A 26547-nucleotide genomic window follows, 5' to 3' on the forward strand; every position below is an offset into this window, starting at 1 on the left:
TTGGAGAAGCCACTGCAGGTTGGCTTCTCCAACCCTGCTGCTCAGAGCCAAAAACCAGCAGTTCTCGTATTTTAACCTTCCTTTTTCTTTAGAGGGGCAGGGAGACAGCACAGCTTTCCTCCTCACAGCAGAACGCTGCCAAATCTGCTGCTTTTTAATAAAATTCCTCACCCACATGACACATTAAATGTTACCTAAAGGGCAAGTCTGAGAACCCCTTTGTTCGACATCTCGGAGAGCAAATCCTCGTGTTTCCACCCAACAGGAAAAATGTGTCTGAGGACCCAGTGGGTCAGAAACCGCCTTTTTAAAGGCTCAACCAGAGCAGTCACAATGTAATGTTGATCGGGATGAGTTACACGTCCATCCTGCATGTCCTGGGAATTCAAACAAAACCTTCATTCCCTCTGTAAATGACAGTTCTAATTAGAAGCCCGAGCCCGTGGTCTCATCTCAATAAACCACGTGTTGTTCTGCTGCTGTTGCTGACGATCCACTGGGCTGTTCTGGAGCCGTGAGTGAAATCCCACTCAGGGCTGGGGCACAGGCTGCTGCTGAGGAACAACTCCAGGAGCATTTCCAGTGTCAGTCCCTCTGCAGAGCTGCAGGAATGCACAAATTTGGAACATGTCTCCAAAGCCGCCCGTTACTCGTTTCCAGCTGGAGCAGCCTTGCTTAAGGCTCCGTTTCTAATCTGACATCAAGCAATAAACTAATCAAACCCCTGCCGTGTCCTCTTGAAAACCACAAGAACATTAAACTTACTTTTTTTTCCCCCTCCCCTCCTAGGGAGGCTGTAAGATAAAGCATCTCTAAGGAAAAGCAAGCAGGCACAACCTGGATTGGACTTTTAAAGGCTTCAAGGATAATCTACAGCGAAGCACTTGTGGAGCTGGTCTCTCCCCCAGCTCTGGCCTTTGGTGCCAAGCATTGAGCACGGGCTGGGTGTCAGCACAGCCCTGTTTGAAGCTGCTGCCCAAGCCACAAGGCACAGCTGGATCTACTGGCCTTTTTCTCCACCAAGCTCCTCTCTCCACCTACCCTGTGCAATTCCCAGGAGCACAAAGACAAGGAAATGCTGCTCTCCAGCTCCAGGGCACAGTTCCTACAACTGTAGGACATGATACTATCAATGACAGGTATTGAGAGAAGCTGCCCCATCCCTGGAAATGTCCAAGGCCAGGCTGGAGGGGGCTTGGAGCAACCTGGGCTAGTGGAAGGTGTCCCTGCCCGTGGTCTTTAAGGTGTTCTTTAAGGTTCCTTCCAATCCAAACCATTCTATGATTTTCTGTATTCCATGGGGTACTCAACAGCTCCCTGCCTCTGCTTCCTGCAAAACTCCATCTTCTCCCATCACGGCCACCTCTGTCATTCCCAGCTCAGATCCTGGAGTGATGGAGTCAAAGCCTCAGCTCCAGCCAACACCTGCCCACTGCAAGGAGATGGCTGAAGGTCATCTCAGGTCATGTCTTAATGAAGGGGTCTGTGCCCAAGCCTCAGCTAAGATGGGGAAACTGAACCCAGAAGAGCAAAATGTCTGTTGATGTCCCTCAACAGGGGACAGCCTGGCTTCCCTCCTCCCAGAGCAGCACCCCACCCCAGCTGTGGGAGAGGGACAGGAGTGGCAAGAGCCAGCTGAGAGCTGTGAAGGAAGACACTCCACCAGGGCAGGTGAGGACGAGCCCAGGGCTGGCAACTCTCACAGATCTTCACAATACATGTGAAGTCTGACAGAAATTGCTTGTTTCCTTCTGCAAATCAGCACTTAGGAAATGTAAGCGTTGGATAAATCATTCATGGACAGCACGAGATGGTAGGAAACAATAAAACCCCAGGCAGCTAAATTGTAAATAAATGGATAGGCTTTTATTCAGTATTTATTGCTTGCTCTATTAATGCTGAAATCAAACTGACACGTGTAACAAAATAATTATTTTCTTGGCCAGAAGCAAACGTTCAGTACTTCTTTTTCATTAGTTTTGAGATGGGTAATCCTTCCTCTCAGCTTTAACAGCGTGTGAGAAGTTATAAAGGAAGAGGCAGAGCTCAATCACCGAGATCAGGACGTTAATGATGGTACATCTCCCGTGGTCAGCCTGGCAGAGCCTGTGGGGAGGACACCAGGGCAAGGCTCTCCACCCTCACATGCCTGCTGTGAGTCCTGCTGCTGTTCACATTTCTCTCTGTGGAGATCAATAACTCCCCAATAACTCTGGTCTGACTCACCAGTGATTCCGTGCAGCCCACGGGGGTCCTGCTGCTCCCAAAGGGCTCTGTGGGCTCTCACATTCCACCCTGTGAGAAACCAGGTGCAGCCATTCCCCGAGACTATTCCTTGAAAAACGTTAAGCATTTTCATTCTGAAGGAAGGTATCAGGAAGCAGAGGAATGTCACTGCACTCCAAACCACTCCTGCATTTCAGTATTTTAAAGCCCTCGGGACGACTGAGCTCAGCAGAAGTGGTGGCAGGTGGGCAGGTGGCACCAGCACATCCTCAGACACAGATGCAGGAGAGATGTATCCACTGTACAGCTACTGCTGCCTGAGTGCCAGAGGAAGGTGGGAAGAGAGCCCTTTTCCTGTTGAAATCCTCCAAATCACACAGCTCTGCTCAGCTGCGCACTGAAGGAGAGCGGATGTCTGGCGGACACGGCTTCAGTCTGGTACTGCTGAGGTTATTTCCAACACAGAAGGTCTCTGCACAGTCAGGCTGTTCTCTGGAGCCCTTGTGCTCGGTGTGGAGCAGCTGCTCCCACCAGCCCTGGTTCTGTGTTAGTTAATTGGCCAGACAGCGACCACGACGATGGCGATGAGCAGCAGCACGATCACCACCAGCATTCCTGCAAGAGATGGAACAACATTAAGGTTGTGCCTTCAGCATTTACAAATGGTTTCCTGCAATTAAATTCTTCCTCTGAGTCCTGCTCCTCCACCCAGCTGAGACTGATTCCCTCTGCTCATCCCTCACAGATCCCTGCACACCAGCCACAGGGACAGAGACGTGGACTCAACCCCCACGTTGGCAGAGAGGGTCTTTCTCCTCCTGACCTTTCGAATATTTTCTAACAGTCCCTGCAGGGTATTTTCCTACCTGAACATCTGTCATGCAAAGACTAAGGGATGTGTTTAACTCATGGTGAAGCCAGTTAAGCTTTTCTAGAATCCCTCTGTACCATCCCACTGGGGCAAAGGATTATTCGGAAGGAAATCCAAATTGCATCAGGAAATTGTTTCCAACACAAACTTCTCCTGCTTTCAGAAAAAACTCTGTGCAGACAAAAAAAACAGGCTTTCAGGCATGTGCCTGACTTGGGAAAATGAGGATCATCCAGCACTGGAGAGAGTCCAACAGTTGCTCTGCCCCACCATGCAGCTTGTGGCTCCCTGTGCCCCATCCTGCCCCCAAACTTTAATGAATGTGATCTTACAAAACTTCACAACTACTTCTCAATTCAGGCACACCAGCTGCTCTGAAGGACAGTGTTAAAAAACATGAGTTATGGATCGTTTTAAAGACTGATCCCAAAGCCCAGCACAGCAGATTTTCTCTCCCTCACAACTGAATGACAGTGACAAGGTGACATGGCTGTGGGAACCTGCTAGAGGAAACTAATTCATAGGATCACAGAGGGGTTTGGGTTGGAAGGGACCTTAAAGATCATCCAATTCCAACCTCCTGCCATGGGCAGGGACACTTTCCACTATCCCAGGTTGCTTCAAGCCCCGTCCAACCTGGTCTTGGACACTTCCAGGGATGGGGCAGCCACAGCTTCTCTGGGTAACCTGTGCCAGGGCCTCACCACCCTCAGAGCCAAGAATTTCTTTCTAATACCCAATCTAAATCTACTCTCTATCAGTGTGATATCAGAACTGCCACTCGAGTCCCTTGAAAATAGTCTCTCTCCATCTTTCCTGTCAGCTCCCTTCATGTACTGGAAGGCCACAGTTAGGTCACCCTGAAGTTTCTCTTCTACAGGCTGAAAATCCCAGCTCTCCCAGCCTTTCCTCCCAGCAGAGCTGCTCCATCCCTCTGATCCTCTTGGTGCCTCTCTGGACTCTCTCCAGCAGCTCCATGTCCTCCCTGTGCTGTTCCCCAGGGCTGGAGCAGCTCTGCAGGGGGGTCTCACCTGAGAGGGCAGAGAGGCAGAATTACCTCCCTTCTCCTTTGCTCCCCCTTTCTTAGGGGACCTCCTTCCTTTGTCTTCCTTTTTTTAGAGGAAAAGAACAAATGTTTCAGTGAGAATGGCCTGGATCCCTCCAGTCCCCCCATCACCTCCCAAACCACCCCCAACACACAAACTCCTTGCCTGGCTGGACCACTGTGCTGGGCACTGGCATGACACACACAGGGGTGTCCCCTGGGCTTAAATGATCTTTTAATTAAGAGGCTTTTATTTGTGTTTAGTATCTGCTCTGTGCTGTCTCTCTGTCCTAGCTGTGGGAATGGTTCCAAGAGCGGAAAACCTGTCCCTTCCTTTGGTCTGCTCACACATGACTATTACTCAACCACTTACAGTATTTACAAGTCCAGCTCATGGCAATTAAAAAAGGATGTATTAAAATAAACCCCTCTTTCCAAGCTGGAAAAGGATATTAGACACTGCTTTTTGTAAATAGTGTCATGTTTTCTGTGCAGAAACTGTTTCTCTGCCAGGGGTCCAGGATTTTTTTTTCCAGGGAAATAAGAGTTGCCACCAACAGTATTTTTTTTTCTTTTATGCTCAGTTGAAACCATTTGTTATCTGAGCTTGGGCTGCGCTTCCCTGCACTGGCTCCAGCAGGTCTTGGATACTGAGCCTTTTCCTTGCAGGAACAGCTGTTGGCAGAAAAGGCAGCAATTCCATGTGCTCCGCCTGGGATGCCCTAGGATGTGGCAGGACCTGGCACTGCAGTGGGGAAAAACTCTTTGGCTTGAGAGGGACAGGACACAGTGACTGCGCCCTGTGGGCAGGATGGTTTGGGTTTAGAGGACACCTGGATGAAACTGTTTATTAAACTGATTATTGGCAACACCATCTATGGAATCACAGAATGGTTTTGGTTGAAAGGGGGGCCTTAAAGATCATCTTGTTACACTCCCCTGCCATGGGCAGGGACACCTTCCACCAGCCCAGGTTGCTCCAAGCCCCGTCCAACCTGGCCTTGGACACTTCCAGGGATGGGGCAGCCACAGCTTCTCTGGGCAACCTGTGCCAGGGCCTCACCCATTCACAGGGAAGGATTTCTTCCCTATATCTCATCTAAATCTACCCTCCTTCAGTTTAAAGCCATTCCCTTTGTCCTGTCACTCCAGGTCCTTGTCCCCAGTCCCTCTCCAGCTCTCTTGGAGCCCCTTCAGGCCCTGGAAGGGGCTCTGAGGTCTCCCCAGAGCCTTCTCTTCTTCAGGTTGAACAGCCTCAACTTTCTCAGTCTTTCATTATCTTTCTGGTCTCACGTCTTATACACCTTAATATACATTTTGCAGTTTTCAAGAGAGCCAGAAGCAAATAATTTGCTTATATGGGGAAGAAATAAGGTCTGATAAAGCCACCACATTCCGATTCTCTGTTATGTTTTGCACTGGAGGGAAAAGTTTTAGAGGGTGCAAATCCTTAGCACAGTTTCAGCCTAACAGAGTTTATGGACTCAAGCAATTAAGAGACAACTGAGATCAGTTGCTTGGAAAATACTCTATAGGTGTGAATTAGTAATGATACAAAGTGGAGTTAATGGGGTGTAATTATTCTTTGACAACTCCCAAGAAAAACTGCACATAAACCCTGAATTATTCCCCAGCAGGAAGAGGGGAAGGTGGGGGACTAATAAAGTGTTGCTAATGGGCAAATGAACCCGAAATTTCAGGGGACCTTCAGGGCAGTAAGAGCAGGACAGCAAAATGAAATAATCCTGATTTTATTCCTGGAAAGAGACTGGTATTAAAAACCTGGAGCCAAAAAGCAGTGGTCAAGTCCTTATGCCATGTGAGCAGCAGAGTCAGCCTGTGTTGGTGCCCCTCCATCAGTGACCAGGGATCTGATCCGAGTGATTCACACACAGAGAACAGGACAACATAAATTGCCAATAGCACACAAATTTCAAAGCACCTCTTGCATGATAGAGACCAGATGTTACACACATTTTTCTCCCCCCTTGTACCAAAGAATAGCAGATTAAAAGGATCTGAAGGTTTTAAACCTGGGTGTTGCACATGCTTTCCTGACAAAAGCTATGGATAGGATCTGACAGGAATTCTGCATTCTGGATTCCCTGCCTGCTTTGTTTTTTGTTTTTTTTTCTCAAGTCCTGTGAATTATAAATATTCCCCTTGACAAGAAGGCCTCAAAGAGAAGTTCAGGAATCAAAGTCACTAACAGAGTCAACAGGAGTCGGACAAGAACAAAGAAAGATTCTTGCACAAAAGTGAAAGGAATACAAATCCAAACTGCATCTCTCAGGGAAAGGTGGGAAGTGAAAGCAGAAATCTATGAGTAATTACAGAGCAAATAACGAAGGCAGGCTGGAGAAAATGCCACTCCAAGCTCCCTCTGCTAAAGGCTCAGTGTTCCAGCTGCTGTTCCAGCTGCTGATCCAGCTCGGAGGAGCAGAGCAGAAATGCAGAGAGCACGTTCCCAGCTTACACTAAGTTCCAAGGTATGGCAGGATGGCAGGATGGGGATCTCCCCACCATTCCTGGGAGCACCAGCCCTGTTGCTCTGCCAGGGGTTACTGCTGCTGCTGAGATCAGCTACACCTCTGCTCATCCCCCCAGTCCTGACTCCCCAGTCCCTTGGCTCAGTGGAGGTTGATACTTCAAACCCCACCAAACCTTTTCCAGAAACAGTGAAGATCAAATTTTCAGATGTAAGATGGAAAGAAAAGGTTAAAATACATGTAATTAATCTCTAGGTTAAGATCTCTCTTTAGTCTGTCTCTCCTGCTCTGTCCAGCCCTGAGAGCAGAGGATCTGGGGTTCACACCACACTCCATCTTCCCAGGGTCACCTGGGGCAACCCAAGTCCCCAGGCTATTCCCTCTCCCCAGGATTTATCAGCTCTGAGGGTCACTGCTTTGGGGTTCCTGATTTACTCCTATACAAACGACTTTCCAATCTGAGGTTCACATAGAAATGCAAACAACTCCTCCAGGTCCAAATCCACCTGAAGGGGTTTGGGCATCCAGGAGAGGAATCTGCACCCCCAGTTACACCTCAGTGTCCAGTGATCATGTCAATACAGGCTGGCTGAGGACTCTTGTTCCCTTGTGCCTACTCAGCCTGGCAGTAGCCACCCCTGCCTGGTTGGGCCCTACTCCAGGGTGTAAGTTCTCATTAGGTTGTTTCTTACTTACACCCCACTTAGACCCTGCTCCCTGGAGCACTGTCATCCCCAGCAATGACAGACACCAATTGCATAGATGACAAGTCCAATAAACCATTTTATTTCCCTCTCTTTATCCCAGTCTTTGCTTTTTCCCATCGCAGAGATCCCAGACGTGGCTCGGAGCCACACCAAACTGAGCACCCTGTACAACTGGACACAGCACATCCCTGCCCTTGGGAACATCTCTGCCATGGGGAGCATCCCTGCCCTGGGGAGCATCCCTGCCCTGGGGAGCATCCCTGCCCTGGGGAGGATCCCTGTCCTCTGGGATGGAGCCCATGCTACAGGCACAGCACATGTGTTGCTGCTGAAATCCCGGGTGTGCTGCAGAGCTGTGAGAGCACGGAGAGTTAACAAACATTTCTGGTTTGTAAGCTCATGGAAGCACAAGGTGGCATGTCCCAAACAAGCCCATTTGCCTGCAATAACTGTTGGGAATCACAAGCAACTCTGATGAAGTGGTTTCCTCAGGGAAGAGCGGATCCCTCCCAGCAGCCAGCAGCCGCTTTTGTGTTTGTGATTAATCAGTGAGACTTTCCTGTTCCTCCTGTTGACTGCTGGGATGGAGGGGTTGAGGCTCAGCGACCCACAGTTCTCCTTAGAGCCTCTTTAATTCCTAAGCTGAGGAAGGTGGGAGCCCAGCAGGGATGTTTGCTCACAAGCAGAGCCGCCGCTGGAGGGAGAGACTCGCAGCACCCACACAGAGCAGCCAAACTGTTGCTTGTCAACTGGGTGCTCGTGCCAGTGTTCTGACAGGGCAATATTTACTGTGAAATATCCCCTTATTGTGCTGAACTGGGAGCTCCTGGGAATTCGAGTGTGTTCAGGATCTGGCAGGGGTTCAAGTGCCTTTGAACGGGCAGGCAGGAACTTGGTCATAAACCCATAGTGTTTTGACAAGTCCCTCTTGAATAAGTGTCAAAAGATTTCTGGTCTCCTTCTATCAGACTATTGATTTACCACCACAGTCACTCTGTGGCCACTGAGATTTAATGTGTTATCAGCCAGGGCATTCTACAAGGTGTCCAACATCACATCACCCTGGGCAGCCACTGCAGAGGAGACATTGCACCTTCCTCCTCCCCTTGGCATCTCCCTGCTCCAGAAATGAGATCCTGGTTTCATTTTTATAAACACACACCAGCAAGGTGTATTCCAGGGATTGAGGAGACCCTTGTTTAAGGGCACTACCAATGTCAGCAACACTTCAGCTCTTCTCCTTCAGTCCCCCACCAGTCCTGGCACAAGGAGTGGATGCCTGATGTGCTCCATGTGGCTGCTCAGCATCCCATCACCAACATGCTCCATGACTGCTTGGTCACCACCAACCAGTGCTGCCACCCAGCTCAGGCAGGGATGTGAAGGGAGCAGGGAGATGCGCCCAGGCCTCCACAGGTCTCCAGTGGCAACACTGATTTGTCCCTCTGCCTTGGAGGCATCTTCCAGCGTAAAACCGGGTCCACCCTACTACTCTGTTCAACCCCAAACCTGTCAGTAATGGCACAAGATATCACAGCAAGGTGCTCACCCACTGCTCTGAGCACCAGCCTGCCTTGGGCTGCCCCTGGAAATACCCAGTCACTGGGGAGAACATCCCAAATGCTTCCAAAGCACATTGGGAGGGTCTCTGGAAGCAAGTGCAGAGGGAATCTGTCTGTGAGAGCTGAGGTCTGGACTCCACGAGCAAGGAAATCTCTTCCAGTCCCTGCTGCTATAATTAGTGCACAGAGCCTTGGATGGTCTTTATAAACAGGGGAAGTAAATCAAGCATATGCTGAGGGGTGATGTCTCCTCTCCACAGGGGGCACAGCCACGGCTTCTCTCCCAGCCTGGAAGCAGATTGCTGGGGCAGCAGGGCAGCCCCTCCCAACAGGGAGCACCAACTCTTTTTTGGCCACAGACGTGACCAATGTGATCCCCATCTGCCATCCCCAAATCCACCTCAGCTGGAAACCTGGAGCCTCGGGAAGGGGCTGTCCTTTGGGTGAGCTGTATGGACCTGTGGGCTTGGTGCTCTTGCTGAATATTGAGGATATTCAGAAAGCAAACACAGCCACACGTAGGCTGGTTCCTGGGCATTGAAGTAAGCATTGATTTCAGCCCATAAAAAAAAAAAAAAGTCCATGGCATGTGCAGTGTGTGTGGCCAAGTCCTCTGCCGTGACTTCAGAAGCTGAAAGGTTACATCCAAGTCCATTCCAACAAGGTCTAACTTGCAGCTGGCAAATCCACCCCAAAAATGGGATGTGCCTTTGGGCCATCCCCTGGCTCTCAGTGTTTGCAGAGAGGAGACACAGGGAAAGCAGCCCTGCAACAAGCCCTGAGCACCCCCAGCACCTTGCTGGTGAATATTTTTGGGAATAGGAGCTGTTCTTGGGGTTTCATGAGCTTTTCTGCTGATTTGGGTGTAGTGTTATTCTCAATAACCCTAAAGGTTCAGCACTGGTGTCTTTTATAGATTATAAAATAATAATAAATAGCATGCTATGACTTTAAAGAGCCTGGTATAGCATTACATTATCTGGAAAAAGTAGCTTGGTTTATGCCAAGTAAGTTATATTCCCACAGAACTGTCTATCCAGAAGTTTATGAACAAGTCTTCTTTTATAAGTGACACGGAGCACTAACTTATAAACACATAATAGTTGTTTTATAGGGTAGAAGAGAAGCAGGGGAAGGATGGGAGTTTCAACAAGGGGCTGTAGAGTCATGGCTGCTTTCCTTGAGCACTTCTATTTAATATCACAGTTTTTAAAAAACCCAAATTTTATCTGCTTTTTCAGTAAGTTAATTTTAAGTCTGTGTTGCCAGATATATGGCAGAAACCCTGCCCAAATGTGCTCAAAACCCTGATTTTCGAGGCAGCAGAGAACCAGCTCGGCCGCTGGCTCCGAACCCACCACACATACCTAAAGCACTACTTTCACATGGCAAGCGCCCCAAGAAATCCATCTTGCTGTCCTTTATGTTCCCTAAAAAAGAGCCAAACACTTTCTCCCCCAAAAGCTATAAAAAACCTCTTTCCTTCTAACGTTCTCGTCGTTCCGAGCGAGCCGGGTATTCAATTTGTGTTGCATTAAGAACCACTTTAGCACAAATCCCACGCTATTAAGCTGGCTTGTATGTAAATACATCCCCCCCCCCCCGATTCCTACACCTGCATCATTGAAACCATCTCTCTGGAGGCTTGTTCTTTATTAGTTTTGTGACAGCCAAACGTTTTCTTGGGCGACAGGTCCGGGTAAAACGCTGGGATCGCACATTATCCGACGCCCCCGCCCGCCCAGAGGAACCTGGGCCTTATTGCTTTTGACCTTCCTTTTCAACTGGTCTGACTTGAGAAATTTAACACTACAATTGTACCTCTCAACCCTGACATCAAAATCATTGGCAGTTCTCAAAGAAATCAAGAGCAGGCTCTGCGAACAGTTATTAAAGGCTCCAAATGTTCATGTGTTTCATTGGGTCTAGAGGAGGGGGGAAAAAAAAAAGAGGCTTCTCAAAAAAGCTGAGCTCGTTGGAAACAACAACTATTGCATTATTAATTCCTTATTTGGAAGAAAGAAAAACCCAGGTCATTCCTATGTAGGATGAAAAAACTCCCAGTCTATGAGTTATTCCACATTTGGAGCTGTTCATGCAATGCCAGATTAACCTGAAGAAACAGTTTATCTGAGGGAAAGGTACAGACTTTGTTTATACACATTAACTCCTCAGTCAACATTATTTCACACATTAAAAATTGCATTTTTGTGGGGTTTTGTCATATCAGGTTGGAGATATGATTCCCTCTGGGGCACACAGATGAGCCTTTGATCACGGCATGGAGACACCTCAGATCCCGGACAGCGGGGCCTGCTGGCAAACAAAGTGTGGCTAAATCACAGAGAGATGAAAACCACCACTATCAGAAAACAAAAGTCAGATTCTGCCCCAGAAGCAGCGTGGAGTGAGTTTGCATCCAAAACATTTATTACTTCAGCAATCGAATAATCCCAAACTTTGGGTCTCAAACCACATGTGCAGCCCGGCTGAAGGAAGGGAAGTGAGATAAGTGTTTCTCTTAATCCATTATTGTTATACTTCAATTTGCTTCTTTTTTAATCTATTTTTTCAAATCACAAACGCATGCCAGACAGTGCATTGAACTGCTTCCAAGCACAACTGCCCAGAAATCCCATATTCCTTCAGAAAGCGACACAGAAACCCAACCTCACCCACAGCTCACAGGGATTTGGTCACAGCCCTCAACCACGTGTCACCATCTCTGATGCTCAGCTGCTCTGTGGGAAGGTCATCTCCTGCCTCTGGCTGTGGTTGGAAGGTATAATGCCACACAAACACACATTTGCCTGTATATCTATTAAACAATTCCTTAATCTCTTGCACTGCCCTGAGAACCAGATGAGAGGAAGGGCAGTTCAAAGGCAGAAAGAATTCCTATGGAAATTTAGAAATATAAATAATTCTGCCTTCTGAGCCACTAGAAGTGAAGCTCAGAGACAGGCAAGACATTTGTTTGGATCTGAAGACAAGGCAAGAGCACAGCAAGAACTAAACTGTCACAAATTCTAACTTTCAGAGGAGTCTGTGGGAAAGGGAACACTTTGAGCTAAATTTGTATCTCCTTTAAATAGCAGAAGGTAGTTCAGAGAGGACAATGCTGGAGAAATGGTTCATGTACCTCTGAGGCTGAATTACTGAACCAACGTTAAAGCCACTTACACACACGCCTGAACGACAACTTTCTGCAAAGACACTTGATAACAATTTCCTGGACACACCACAGCACAAAGAGCAGGTGTAAGAGGCAACAGCTTACCCAAGGGACTCCCCACCCCAAAAACCCCAACATCAACCCAAAACTGGCAATCCCAACCCATCTCTGCCTGCTGTCCTGTTCTGAGGGCTGAGCTGGGGCAGCAGATCCGGAGCTGTGCAGATCACCCAGCTCCCAGCAAGCCCCAAACTGGAAACATTCTCATGGTTTTTCCTTTTGTTCTTCTAGAGTGACTTCACAGACTTTCCTTGCTTGTCCCCACACTATTATCAAGCTGTTTCCAACCCCAAAGGTCATCGGCAGACATGGTTACTGGATTTTTTTGCATGTGGTTTATTTTTTTTTCCTTTTTTTTTTTTGTTTTGTTTTTAATTAAATAAGCACACACACTTTCCAATTTTCCCTTCTCCAAACTCTCGAGCATCCTTTCCTTTGCACAAGGGATGCCAAGAGACAGGATCAGTCAAGCAATGTGCTGCATTTCTGAGCAACTGTGCTACAACTTGGAATGGGACTTGTGGAAGTTTCACAAACCTCAATGTGCACTAAAGGTTTCCCAGGAGAAAAGACACAAACCAGCTCAAACAAGATCACAGAGGATCTACAAATCCCTTCTTTCAGATGAGGTTCACTGAAGGGAACCCAATCAAGCCACAGGTGTCCCCTGAACCCTTTTGTTCTGGAAGAAGCTCAGCGAAAAGCAGGGAAGGGTGAGAAAGCACAGGGTTTAAGTGGGACACCCTCATCCCCAGGCTCCCCAGCAGATATCCCCCCATGCCACAACGAATGAGGAGCAGAAGTGTTTGGCAAAGACCACAGCTTCATGAACTGTGGTGGGGAGAGCTCAGGGTGAGAGCTCAGGGTGTGAAGAACAGCCAGAGGAAGCTCTGCTGGCAAGAAGAAAATGACCTAAGAAAATCCAACAGCCACAACCATCAGATGGTCCTTCAGCAGCATGAACCACAGGTCACTGAAGAGACATCACTGGGGATTTACCAGCCCTGGCTGCAAGGAGAGACACCAACCTGGGGCCAAGGTAAGTCCCAGGGACGGGGCAGTACCCTGGTGGCTGGTGTTCCTCCTCAATCCCTGCACCCATGGATCTTGTCCAGCTCAGCTCCTCTCCCCAGCCCCTGCAGCAGCTCAGCCCAGCTGGCAAACTCAAAAGGGTTTTCCTGAAAGAAAGGGTCACCCCGGCACCGGTACCTGCAGCAGGCTGGGACGAGGCAGAAGCCGTGACAGATGATCTCAGCAGGGAACTGGTGCTCCTCCACGACTTTCTCCAGTAAAAACAAATGGGGAAAAATAAATAGTGAAATGAAAGGGCAGCTCTGCTGGCCTGGTGCAGAAGGGGACATCTGCCCACGTCCATCTGCCATCAGCTCAACACCCCGGCCTTTGTTTTTGGTAGGGTCAGTTTTCTACCATTATAGCTCCCTGAACTGCCTCACCAGGACACCAGTGCCAGCACAAGGAAAAAGGTGGGAACATGGGGAGAGGGAGCAGGCAGCCACCAGCTCTGCTTAGATGCATCACTAAATTGTCCCATTAGGCTCTTAAATCACTTAAGAAAGTATTATCCTTTGTTTTTTTCACTCAAACAAATGCTGGGATTGCTCCCTCCCTAGTTAGATGGATATATTACAGTGCCAAAACGCTTCCAAAATGTTTAAAGCATCAACTAAAGTTACATGTGAAAAAAAAAAATCACAGCTCAGTCAAAGGAGTGGAACGAGCTGCAACAACAAAACCACAGTTCTACTGATGTATCTGAAGTCACAAGAGCTTCACCAGCAAGGCACTGATCAAGAAGAAAAGGTTACAGCAGAAAAAGGATCATATAGTGTTCATATCAAGTCATTTAAGGTCAGATTAAGTGTTCTTGAAGTTTGGTCCATGTGTCTCCTATTTTAAAAAGTGCCCTGCTTGCACAGGAATTATAAGAACTTTTGAAAATGGGCTGCTGGCTCCTAAGTCCCTTGGATGCTTGACTGAGTGGTCAGGAGGGTTGAGATTTACATACAAATTGCAAAGCTCCTAAATGGCTTCCTCAGCCCAAGGACCGGGGGTGGAAACGGGAGAATATTTAATGATTAGTTCCTTATGGCTCTGACATTCTTGACGCATATTTCTTGCAGTCCCTGGAACACTCCTGCATTCTTGATTGCAAAATGGCAATAAGTGATTTCCTTTAAAAGCCTTGTCTTTTATTGGAATACTAAAAATACCCCACTAGCCCCACTCCACTCTCTCTCTTTCCTGGACAGGCACCATCAACCCTGATGTATTCTATTTTGAAGACAGCAATAAACATTTCAGCATGGGCTGTTCAATCCACTTCATAACAGATCCTGCATTTCCAGTGGAGCCCCTACTAGCACCATAAATCATCTTTACACAGACTTAAGTATGAGAAACTCCAGCTCAAAAGCAGCACTGATTTTTTTTTTCCTTTTTAGAAATTAAGAATGGTTACAAAACAGTCAAGAATTAAATGACTGACAACTTTAAACACGAAACCCCTGGGCTGACCCTGTAAACCAGGGCTGTTGTGATGGTTAGAGCCACACTGTGCAGTGCTGTTCCAGTCAATCCACTTGACATAAACCCACCTCAGTGGGGTGAAATTCAGAAAAAATCGTCTGCACATCTACTACATTTGAACAAACACGGGCTTCAAATCTGGGATACTCTGGCTGTTGCTGATTTTAAAAACCACAGATGAAGATTAATGACATACCACGTCTGAACTGCTTACACACATCTAATACTCCTTTTGTTTTTCCAGTCTGCACGGGCCCAAAGTCTGAACTGTTCTCCCCACTGCTCCACTCATTATGTCTCTCTCCATCTGCTGCAGACCTTGGAGAACAGCTTGAAGAGATAATACCAGGTACACCATGAGGAGGCTACTGCACGAGCCAGGATTAATGTCCTGGCTGAGTCGAGGAGCTTCTCCAGTAACAGCGGCTGAGCAACCGCGTTCAAGAACCAAGAACAGGATGCAGCCAGCCCTCCTCAGCCTTCAACATCAAAGTCTTCATGTAGCCAAGAGCTAGAAGGGAGTAACTCAGAGCCCCAGCAATGGATGAGGAGGAGAGTTTCCCCAGGACTGGTCTGTCTGTTTAGAAGTTCAGCTGGACGAGGTGACCACGTGGCTCCTGAGCCAACCCAGTGTTGTCAGCCCCAGCACAATTCCTTCTTCCCACATTAAGGGACTCTGCTGGGAAATCTGACCTCACTGAGCAAATCTGCTGGTCACATCAAACTCTGTTCCAGCCCTCGAGTCCCTCCACACACTTCACACAGCTCAGCAGCCACAGGCTGCTGCCCCATGTACAGGATGAAATATAAACTGTAGTGTTCACCTGAACACAAGCCTAACACAGGTGGGACGTGGTTATTTCCCTTCTTTTGAAGTCCCAGAGGGAAGTGAAGCTGACTTTGGCTGTTGTGGCTGGACAGTCTCATCACCTGCCTCCTGCTCCATGGGATACAGGCAGCAACAGGCTTTGTTTGGCATCAGCTTCCCTTTCCTGGGTAAATCACACCTCACTGAGCTCTTTCCTTCCCCACCTGCAGCTGGTCTCAACCAGGACAGTGTGCAGAAGGAAACTGCACTTCTTTTTAGCTGACTCATTCCACGAACTTGATCTGGGTGAATCTAGTACTCCAACTCCAAGGTCTGGTGACCACAACAAGGACATGCTCTGAAGGAAGACAATGGAGTCATCAATCATAAAACCATCGTGTGGAAAGGGATCACGGCAGGTTCCTGTGCATCACTGCTCCAAGGAAGGTCAGCTCAGGGAGCCGGGCTCGATGGTCCTTATGGATCCCTTCCAACTTGAGCTATTTTGTCATTCTAAGACCAGACTGAGACCAGGTTGCCCAAGGCTTTGCCAACTTGATCCTTGAAAACCTTTAAGGACTCAGAACTGTTCAGGGAGCACATACTCTGGATTCTCCTGGGCGAAACCAATCCAGGAGATGTGCTCATTGTCACAAACAGGCTGTGCTACTCTGAGAAAGGTATTTACTAACCCCCAATACTGCTTTGGGAAGCACAGTATGGACAACCCAAAAAGGTACCACTGAAGTGGGCAAGTGCTTCTCATCTCAAAACACAACACTGAGGAGAGGAGAAAAACCTTGGCATCTTCCCATCTGGCTCTTGAAACTTTTAGGTGTAACTCCATTGCCTTTAAAGTCAACACCACTTTGGACAAACTGTGTGTTTCACCCCAGTTTCTGCAGAGGTGTATCAGCCTGCACGTAAAATTCTTGACACAGACACAGCTGTTATTTTGTTGAGAATTGTGTTTTCACAATTCAAAGAACAATTCTTCTTTTAGAAACTTGCTCAACCTTTGGCAATGCAGACTAATCAGCACACAAAACTGCAGAAACCAGCAACCAAATACTCCTTATTAATACCATTTACAGCTGCTAACAACTATAAGAACCTCCTAAAAATGCCAAGGGAAACAGGGTGGGTGAAACAATCCCTTGCAAACAACCGAGCCAATAAATACAAGAACTGTGATAAGAAATTAGGTTTGACTTGCATAATCACTTTAAAAGTTTTTGGAAAATGGAGTCTGAAGAGCAGGAGGCTGATAAAATAACAAGAGTTCAGTAGCAATGTGAAAATTTCATGCCGATGAAGTAGGGAATTCAATCCTTGCTGAATTCTTGACATCATTTAGATGTTAACAGAAGTTTCTTCTCCAAAAAAGAAGGCAAGGCATCTCTCAAAGCCCACACACAGATCTCTGACTCCTATATGCTGGTGTACTACACAAAACTATTTTGGTTTTGGACGACTGCATTGTCTCATGTGTCAGGATGGCTATTTGATTTTCTTTTATTTCCTAATTTCTGACTTGAGCAGAGCCAAACCTGTACAATTTATGCATGTGCAGTACAAGAGGTCCCCTCTCATTTTGTGTTTAAAAGAGAGAAAGGAGGAGGGAAAAACCACAGTATCATTTCATCTCAGAACCTTCCTAAAACCTGAGAAGTTTATAAGTTTTTAACTTCAGGTCTCTGCTTTTGCCTCCCCACATGACAGCTACAAGCTGCCACAGCAGCTGCACAGTAAATGTCTTCAAAGGAAATAAAGAAATAATTGCTCTGAGAACAAAGTGCTGGGGAACAACTGGCCTGGGTGACACAAGCAGGGCTGAGCAGGTGACACTGGCCCCAGCTCCACACTCTGACCCACCAGAGGGGACTTCTGCTCATCACAGCAAAACCCAGGAAAGCACTGGGAGAACCTGCAGAAGGCAGGATGTTTTGGAAAACCCATCTTCTCACTTACCCAGAGAAGCTGTGGCTGCCCCATCCCTGGAAGTGTCCAAGGCCAGGCTGGACGGGGCTTGGAGCAACCTGGGTTGGTGGAAGGTGTTCCTGCCCATGGCAGGGGGTGGGATGAGATGAGCTTTAAGGTCCCTTCCAACCCAAACCATTCTGTGATTCTATATTTTGCATCATATTCTCCTCTTGGAGAACATTTCCCTTTTTCAGCTCCTCAAGTTATTCCTAGATACATGTGGGGGTTGTCACAGAGAAAAAAGGATAGGAAGTTAAGGAAAAAAGGTCTGTGTAAGGAATGGAGCCTGTTATCAAACAAACAACCAGGATAAAAATACTTGGGAGCCAAAAGAAGTTGCCCAATTTACTAAAGAATTTTTTTTTCCTGAAGTCCAATCCCACGCTTGAATCTACAGAGCTTGTTCCTCTCACACTTCCAGGGGGAGAAGAAACCCTCACAGCAAAGAGGCACATAAATCTCCCTGGATCATTTGTCTGAATCCTGCTCCTTCCCGAACACAGGACACTCCAGATGCTTTTGCAATAGCTCTGTTTTGATAGTATTACCAGGAGTGTCCCTTATTAATCATGTTGCCACTAAAAGTCTCTCTGGAGCATTTGCTTATTCTATACTTTTCCAAACCCTTTCAGTTTACTCCTAATTTATTAAAAGCCCACTGAAGATGACCAGTTACAGTGAACCTCTGCTACTACAGAACTGGAAGGAAATAGAAGGGGGAAAAGGGAGAAAAAATCACCTTTAACCATGAATTTTCCTCTATTCCCTAGAGGAACCCCCCCCCCAAACAGGCTGTTTCAGTCTTTGTTCCATTTCTCTGGCTGGTTCAAGTTGTGGAGCCTGAGCTGTGGCTATTTAAGGTAGCATTAACATTCAAGGAACACTTTCCTGGATGTTACTATTTGAGTGGGGATCATTGGAAGAAATTTGGTATTGGCTCAATCCTTCAGTGCCCTGAAATCAATGAGCTTATTTCAGCCTGTAAAGTGTTCTTAAAGACACGCTGAAGTGCTTTGCTGCAGGAGGAACAAAGCACTTGGCACCCCGCAGGACTGAACCCTGCTGAGGTGCAAGGCGTTTCCAAACATTCCCAATTAACTAAAAGAATCCACAATTAAGAAAGTCGCAGTCACTGGCTGACAGGATAAAGGCAGCGCTTTGCGCTGTTCCCTGCTCACGGCACACAGCCCTCCACAATGCCCGGCACGGGAGCACAGCCCTGCCCAACAGGAGGGGGGGGAGAAAGAGCAGAGGAGTTCCTGGGTGTCCTTTGGGAATTCAGCAGAGTGCTGGAATCAGGCTCCACGCCTGGGCTTCCCCAGGTCCCTGCTCCAAGGCTGGGAGCGATACGGAGAGGGAGTTTGCCAGAGCCAAGCACCAGATCCTGCTCTGCTCCCGGCTCTCCTGGGTTTGGGATGTCATGGATCAGCCAGTCCTGTGAGGTTCTGGTTTGTGGATGTCATGGATCAGCCAGCCCTGTGAGGTTCTGGTTTGTGCATGTCATGGATCAGCCAGTCCTGTGAGGTTCTGGTTTGTGGATGTCATGGATCAGCCAGTCCTGTGAGGTTCTGGTTTGTGCATGTCATGGATCAGCCAGCCCTGTGAGGTTCTTCTCACTTCAAGTACTGCCAGTCCCCATCTCCTTATCTCAGATCTAAAGATGGGCTGGAAAGGAAGGGAAATCTGTGTCTGCAACGCTGGCTATGAAAGCTTCCAATGAGTCCACGTGGGCTCTGGTTTTGAATCGGGAAGATCCCCATTTATCCCTGAGATTTTACATTGTTTTGAGGACTCTGTTGTCTGCAAAACATTAACTCAAACCAAGTGATACAATTCTGCTAAAATTATCCTTCTGAGCCAACTACGTCCTTCTGAGTCAGGAAGCAAATATGCCTTTCCCTGCACTTTTAGAATTGCAACATGGATTTCATTCTTATTTTCTACCAGCTTACACAGAGTTTAGGTGAGTTATTTCTCATGTTTATCTTTCCCCATAACAAACACCTTGGTGCTCTGTAAACAAAAGCTGGTCTTATCCAGGTGAGGGGCAGCAGGGAGAGAGGCCCCTTGGCTCTGCAGGCCCTCCCTGATCCTGCAGACAGACGGGCACACGGTCAGACAGACTTCACACAGATGCAAGCATTCCCAGGGGGAACTGGAGGCAAAGCCCCAGAGACCTGTGAAATCTGTGTAGGGGATTGGAGAACTCAATGGGGACGTCCCACCTGTGCTCCACAGCTGCTTCCAAGGAGACCAGAAGTGAGGCTACTCCAACAGGGGTCTGAGTTCAGCTGGGGGGGGGTTATGAATTGTCCAGCACAAGAACAGAAGCAACAAAACATCCCATCCCTGGAAGTGTCCAAGGCCAGGTTGGACGGGGCTTGGAGCAACCTGGGCTAGTGGAAGGTGTCCCTGCCCGTGGCAAGGGGTGGAACTGGATGAGCTTTAAGGTTTCTTCCAACCCAAACCATTCTTTGATTCTGAGAAACCAAAAACACACTGGAAACCAGGAAAGCCAAGCCAGCTTAATGTTAAGAACATGGAGCTGAATCTCAACATCAGCACCCACCTTTGTGGCAGCCCTGAACAGCTCCCTGAGATGATCCCACCTCCAGCCACCAAGGGGAAAACCAATACCATGAGTCCTGTGCAGTGTCACCAGGCAGAGCTCTGCATGAAAGGCTCTAAAGTAATGGTAAGAGAATTATTTTTTTTTAAGGTTTCCTCAAGTCCTGCCCCAATCACTTCAAAAGTTCCTGGCTGCACATGCAGCATTACAGCAGAAATAAACTAATCTGCAAATGGTTAATGAAATGCATATTAGGTGCAAACCACTGGGACTGCAGTAGGATGCTTGGCAGGGTTTGATTTCAAGCAAGCCACAGAACACGACAGTAATTTAAATAAAACCTGTACAGTTTATCCAGAGCTTCCCATCCCTTTGCTCTCAACACAGCCTCTCCTTCTCTCTCTATTCCCATCCAAGCCTGCACAAGCTGACCACGTATCACAGAGCCTATCTCCAAGCAGGAATTTTATTCACAATGTTTGGCTTTAGGAGGAGGCAAATTAAAAACAGAGACGAAGGGATGCTTATCCTTTTATCTGTAGCACAATCAAGGTTTGGTGGGAGGGGATCCTAATAAAAATTTAATAGCCAACACTTCTGATGGACCACCCTTAACTTCTTTTTAAATGAAGATGTGGATGCAGTGATTAGTTTTTGCTTGCTAGAAGCTTTTTTTTTTTGTTATTTAAATATTGTTCACTGTGGTTTTCATGGCTTTGAGGGGAGACTTTTAGTATGACCAGCTGCCAAGAACGTCTCCCATTTAGCTGCTTTGGTCATCAGTCAGTAGATGCCATTAGCACAGCAGTTTCTACCCGCAAATCCAGTAATCCCAGAGCTACCAAACATAATTTTCCCTCGAGATGAGCTTTGGTGGAGAAAAACATCCTTTGGAAGGCAAAATATGGGGTTTTTTTCAGTATTTTAGCTCTCAAAACACATGGTGCAGCCTAGAATGGTGCTGCCCAGAAAAGCCCGGCTCTGCTCCTTACCCAGCCTGCCAGTGAACATGGGAAACCAACACCTCAGGCTGCTCCAATTAACTCCCAGCATCTTCCTCAAAGACCCAGACAATCCCGGGCTACTTGTCATGCAAACAACCTGTGAGACTCTTTCTCCTGGCAAGGCAAGAGGAGGGGTAAATGACTGAGTTAAGTAGATTACTGGGGATGGAGTCACACTCAGCAGCCTTATGAGATGATTAGACCCTGGGAAATTCATACTCCAAATCCCCCAGCCCTGATAGTGCACATTCATTACCAGCTCCAGGATCCACCGCAATCAAGAACCTTCTCTGGCAGCATTAAATATTCATTTCCCAATGAACTTCCATTCAGCCATTCCCCCCCAAAGAGGAAGATTATGTTAAAATTTTACAGGGGAAAAAGTTGTAGCAGCGTTTAGCAACTCAGCAGTTCATGGTAAGACAACTCTTTTCAGGGAAGCATCAGCATTTTGGAGCAAGGCTGGCACCAGCACCATCACCCACACCAGGGATAAGAGTCCCTGTGGGCACCCAGGACTGCACAGGATGAGAGCAGCAGTCTTCTGCCATGTGCACTGAACAAATCCAACACAGCACAGCAGCTTCTGCAGTCCAAAAGGAGGGAAAATAATCGGATTTTTGGCCAAAGAGCCAGTGGCTGCTCCCGCACCTTCTGTGGCAGTGAGTTAAGACTTTGAGATCTCCAGTTAGGGTCTGTTTGCCCTCGTGGGAGAGGGGTGATGCCTCTCTCTGTACTCATCATGATCTGCCAAAGTACATGGACTGAGGTTGGGAATGAACTGCCTGGAATGCTGGGTGAACAGCAGCAATCATTACTTTTCCCCAGCTCTTGGAGAGAAGCACTGCTGGGAGCAACGGGTTCTGGGAAAGGCTGTTCCACAGAGGCTTCAGACATGGCTTGATAATATTCTATGTTATAAAAGACTCCAAGTTTAACAGGAGTCTATACAGCATTATTCAGCAACCCTCCATTATCTAAAGAATTACAAATTCCCTATTTTCTTGAGCTATATAAAGTAAAGGGCGTAACCCCATCACACTGGAGAAGGTGAGTGTGCCGAGAGTTCTCCCTCCTACCTGTGGTATTTTTATCAGAGATGTCTTTAAAAATATCTCTCAAAGAAAGTCTCTTATGCAAGAAGTTAGACAGCTGAGGACTACTGAAGTGCAGTCTAGTTCCATCCAAGGAAACTCCACCACAAGCGATGGTTTCACATCCTGGTACCTCAAAGGAGGCCACGAGAAACTGCAGAAAACCAGATGACCAACCTGATGAGAAGGACTAATCCTCTCAGAAAGCAATGAGGTGGGACAGCTATGAAGAAGGAAAATACTAGGCAGGAATATGAATACTAATAGTGTTACTATTCATGCTGAGAGAGTTGAGGTTGTTCAGCCTGGTGAAGAGAAGGCTCCGGGAAGAGCTCAGAGCCCCTTCCAGAGCCTAAAGGGGCTCCAAGGGGGCTGGAGAGGGACTTTGGACAAGGCCGTGGAGGGACAGGACAAGGGGAATGGCTTCCCATTAACAGAGGGCAAGGTTAAATGGGGTATTGGGAAGAAATTCTTCCCTGTGAGGGTGGGGAGGCCCTGGCACATGTTGCTCAGAGAAGCTGTGGCTGCTCCATCCCTGGAAGTGTCCAAGGCCAGGTTGGACAGGGCTTGGAGCAACCTGGGCTGGTGGAAGGTGTCCCTGCCCATGGCAGGGGTGGAACAAGATGAGCCTTAAGGTCCCTTCCAACCCAGGCCATTCTGTGATCTGTAGGGACCCAACAGTGGTAATGGGGGCAATTGGGAACCACCATGAAAAACGCTGGGTTTACCAAGCCACCAGATAAGTGACTTCCCTTGCAGGGCACTGAGAGTCAATTCAGAGCTCATGGGAGCAAAGTGTGACAAATTCTGGATCCTGTTTCTGAAATTCAGCGGCTTCACTCCAGTTCCTCTCACACCTCACAGTCAAGGCTGCTCTGAGATGCCCCCAGAGCAGGGTGACAGTGACAACAGTCCAGGCAGGCACAGGGCCCTGGACACAGCCAAGCCACAGCACTCAGATGGGGACAACAGCACTCCCTGTTTCACAAAGGACCTACCTTAAAGGGCTACCAAGACAGGTCAATAACTGCAGGACACAGACAGCGCTGTCCTGGCAGCAAAGGACAGCAATTCCTCACAGAGATCACTCCAATCCCAGTTCCTCCCTTAGGGCCACGAGGACTTTTTTAGCACTCACCTTCCAAAAACCATGGCAGAAGAGTACAAACCCTACAGGGAAGGAACCAGCCACATGAGTCCACAAAGATGGGAAGCCTGCCTAGAAATAACAACATTTCCTGCCTTCCTGATCCCCATTTTCAGACTAATGCTGAAAGAAGGCTTTAAAAGGAGGCAGGGGTCCTCCCCACTATCTCAGAGTCATGGAGCCAACTCAGTGTCTCAGGTGAGCTGGACCACACTAAAGCCAGGCACTGAGCAGAACGGAGCCAAAACCAGCCCTTACCTCACGCTCGGCTCTCCTGCGACCTTTGCCAAATTAAGCAAGGAAGCAGACGACTGGAGCTTGAATGTTGTAAAACTTGTTCAGTCATAACCCATAAAAATACCTGAATGCCACCTATGGACACCCCCTTCCCTTCTGGGAACCGCCACAGCACTCAGGCTGCAGCCAGCTCAGCTTATTAAACCATTTAACACCTAAATATACCCAATTCCAAGCCTTCTGATGACTTAACCATAGACTTATCGCCTGAATTAGCAAGACAAAAGATGGCCACCAAAAAGCCATCAGCACCCCTTGACCTTGATTTACACAGCAGCAAAGGAAAATCAGACCTGCTCTTCCTTCCTTGGAAGATGATCTCTGGTGTTCCCTTGACAGCCGAAATGCAGCATGGATATTCACAATGGGAGCAAGCCTGGGCGTCATAGAATCATGGAATCTTACAATGGTTGGGTTTGAAGGGACCTAAAGAATGTCTCATTCCACTCCCTGCCATGGGCAGGGACACCTTCCACTAGCCCAGGTTGCTCCAAGCCCCGTCCAACCTGGCCTTGGACACTTCCAGGGATGGGGCAGCCACAGCTTCTCTGGGCAACCTGTGCCAGGGCCTCCCCACCCAGTGTTCCAACCTCCCTTCTCTCAGCAGGGCTTATACAGCACAGAACACAACAAGCTTCCAAATTCACCAACTCCTTATTTCAAGCAGAATCTAAAGGCCTGACTCTCCTCCTGCAGGGACACTACTGCAGCTTCCCAGCAGCTCGGTGGACCTCCGGGCTGGAGCAAATCCAGTGGCAGAGAGGCCCCAGAGGATCACAGCACAGGAACAGCCTTTCATCACTGGGCAAGGCTGGCTGATCAAAACTCAAGATACTCCTTTCCAAGGAAGTTCCTCTCATAGACCGTTAACCACTAATATTCACACACAAATGTGCTGTGAATGTTTGAAGGGGGGGGAGAACTGAGCTTATTCTGCTTTTGGCAGAACTGCATCCAGCTACCAGAGCAATCAGCACCTTCAAAATACCAAAGGTGATGGTAAACAAGCATAAAACACTTAATGATGTAGGAAGTGGCACAGAGGACATGGCAAAGTAGCCACATGTCCGAGGAAATACTAATAATGTCATTATTACCACAGTAACCAGTAAAGTAGAAGCAGCAACAGTGGGAATGATGTGCAGGAATTAAAGAATTCTCATTTCAGCCGAGGTGTAATGTCACGTCTGAAGATCCAGTTCTCCACCTCATCCCCCATCCAAACCTGAAGGTCTAACAAATCCTGGAGATCAACTTTAAACCTTTACACTGCTCCCAAGTGATTTGAGTCTCTTGTCCTAACAGACTGTCCCAAATAAAGTGTCTCTAGGTCTGCAAACACAGAATATACAATTCACAAGAAGAAATCCAATCCTCTCATCTCAGGAAATTGGGAATGTTCCTGTTTATGGTGCTGCGTTGCCCCTGAAAGCATGTTGTAAAATACCCAGTATGAATCATTTGGCACTGCTGGTGTTTTTCTAGAAGGCCTAAACATGGGGCTTTTTCCCCTCGCTTTTAAGTCTTTAATTCAATATCAGGGTGGGAAATGAGTATTTTTGCATTTTATTTAAATACCAGAAAAACATTTGCTGCTTTTCTAGCAGGAATGAGTCACTTTGGTTCCACTAAGGTGCTTTTCCCAAACTTTTTAGCAGCGCTGTCACCTTGCTAATGCTCTAGAGCTAGACACAAAACATTGCCTGCTGGGATCCCCCAAGACTTTATCAAACCACCCAGCCCTGCAGGAGCTGGAAACCTCAGTGCTAAATAAAATCACCAAGCCCAATGAAAAGCGTTAAAGCCAGGAATCTCTTTGCTTCTGGAGAGTTTATACTTTCCAAATTCCTTGAATATGTTAAAAATCTAACCCTCACGATACACACTGTGTTGCATAAACTACTTGTCTTTTCTCACAGGCAACCAGAAATAAGCAGCTAAGGGGCAAATGCCAGTATAAACTGCAAATTCCCTGTGCCCCTGCCCGTGCTGGAGGGGCAGGAGGAGCAGTTATCACCTACACATAGGGAACCACCTCACAGGACATATATAACATCTCAATTACAGCCACAATCCTCAGCTGAGGAATTCAAACAAGTTTACAGGGTTGGGTGAATGCTACCCCCATTTTGCTCTGCCTTATATCCAGCCCAAATCCCAGCTGGCAAGTCTCCCTCCCCAGCTCCCTCTGCCAAGCCCTCACAGCTCTCCAAAGTGTGTAAGAAGTTCCTGAGGCTCAACATCCATCACAAACTCCTGCCTGGGCTCAGTTCCTCAGGCAGCTCCACCATCTTCCTCTCCCATCCCAAAGGGGAACCAAGGCTTCTCCTTGGGTTAATTTGCATCCCCAAAAGAGTAACAGAGCAACATGATGAAGAGCAAGTGTTTCAGTGTGGATCCAGGGACACGAGGCTTCTCCAGACACCAAAGGCCACCTTCAGCTGCTTCTCCAAGAGTTCTTGGCCACTGGGCTGGGACTAAAGGCCACACCATGTATTTGGGAGGCGATGCTGCAGAGCCTCCAGCCCCAATTAACCACGACCTGGAGACACCCTTCCAACCGGAGAGGAAAAAATACCTCTCTAGACACCTGTTAATCCCCCCAAAATTGCAAAGACTACAAACCCCTTAATTTTAGCAGTCCTGCCTTGGGTGAGCAGACTTTTGTCCTCATTTTTGAACCTTAGCAGCTGACTGACTGTCAGTGTGGAGAGTCTGACTGGACTCCAGCCTGCTCACTGCTCCCACCTGTGCCAGGACTGAAGCCTTCTCTGGGTCTTAGCTACAAGGACCTCAAATCTCCTGATCATCATGATCAGGACATCTGAAGACAACAAATGCTACCGTGGCATGTACTTGTAACCACTCTGAGCAAACAGGCTCAGAGTGACTGACTGCAAGAACAGGCACCTTTTTTACACCACACACTTGAAAATGTTCATGTTATTTTGGGTAGATTTGAT

The 26547-nt window shown here is 47.7% G+C and overlaps 1 protein-coding gene across 1 annotated transcript in view; it reads right to left on the reverse strand.

Annotated features, from left to right (window-relative positions):
* Positions 1-1840: 1840 nt before the first annotated feature.
* STX8 (syntaxin 8) overlaps positions 1841-26547 on the reverse strand; it is a 93279-nt gene continuing 68572 nt past the window's right edge. The window contains exon 4 of the mRNA XM_027664083.1: positions 1841-2841. Coding sequence (XP_027519884.1) covers positions 2774-2841 — 68 coding nt within the window. The 3' untranslated portion in view covers positions 1841-2773. The remainder of the gene's footprint in view (positions 2842-26547) is intronic.

This window comes from Corapipo altera, unplaced genomic scaffold, assembly GCF_003945725.1.
Source record: "Corapipo altera isolate COAL_440 unplaced genomic scaffold, ASM394572v1 122, whole genome shotgun sequence".
Lineage (NCBI taxonomy): Eukaryota > Metazoa > Chordata > Aves > Passeriformes > Pipridae > Corapipo > Corapipo altera.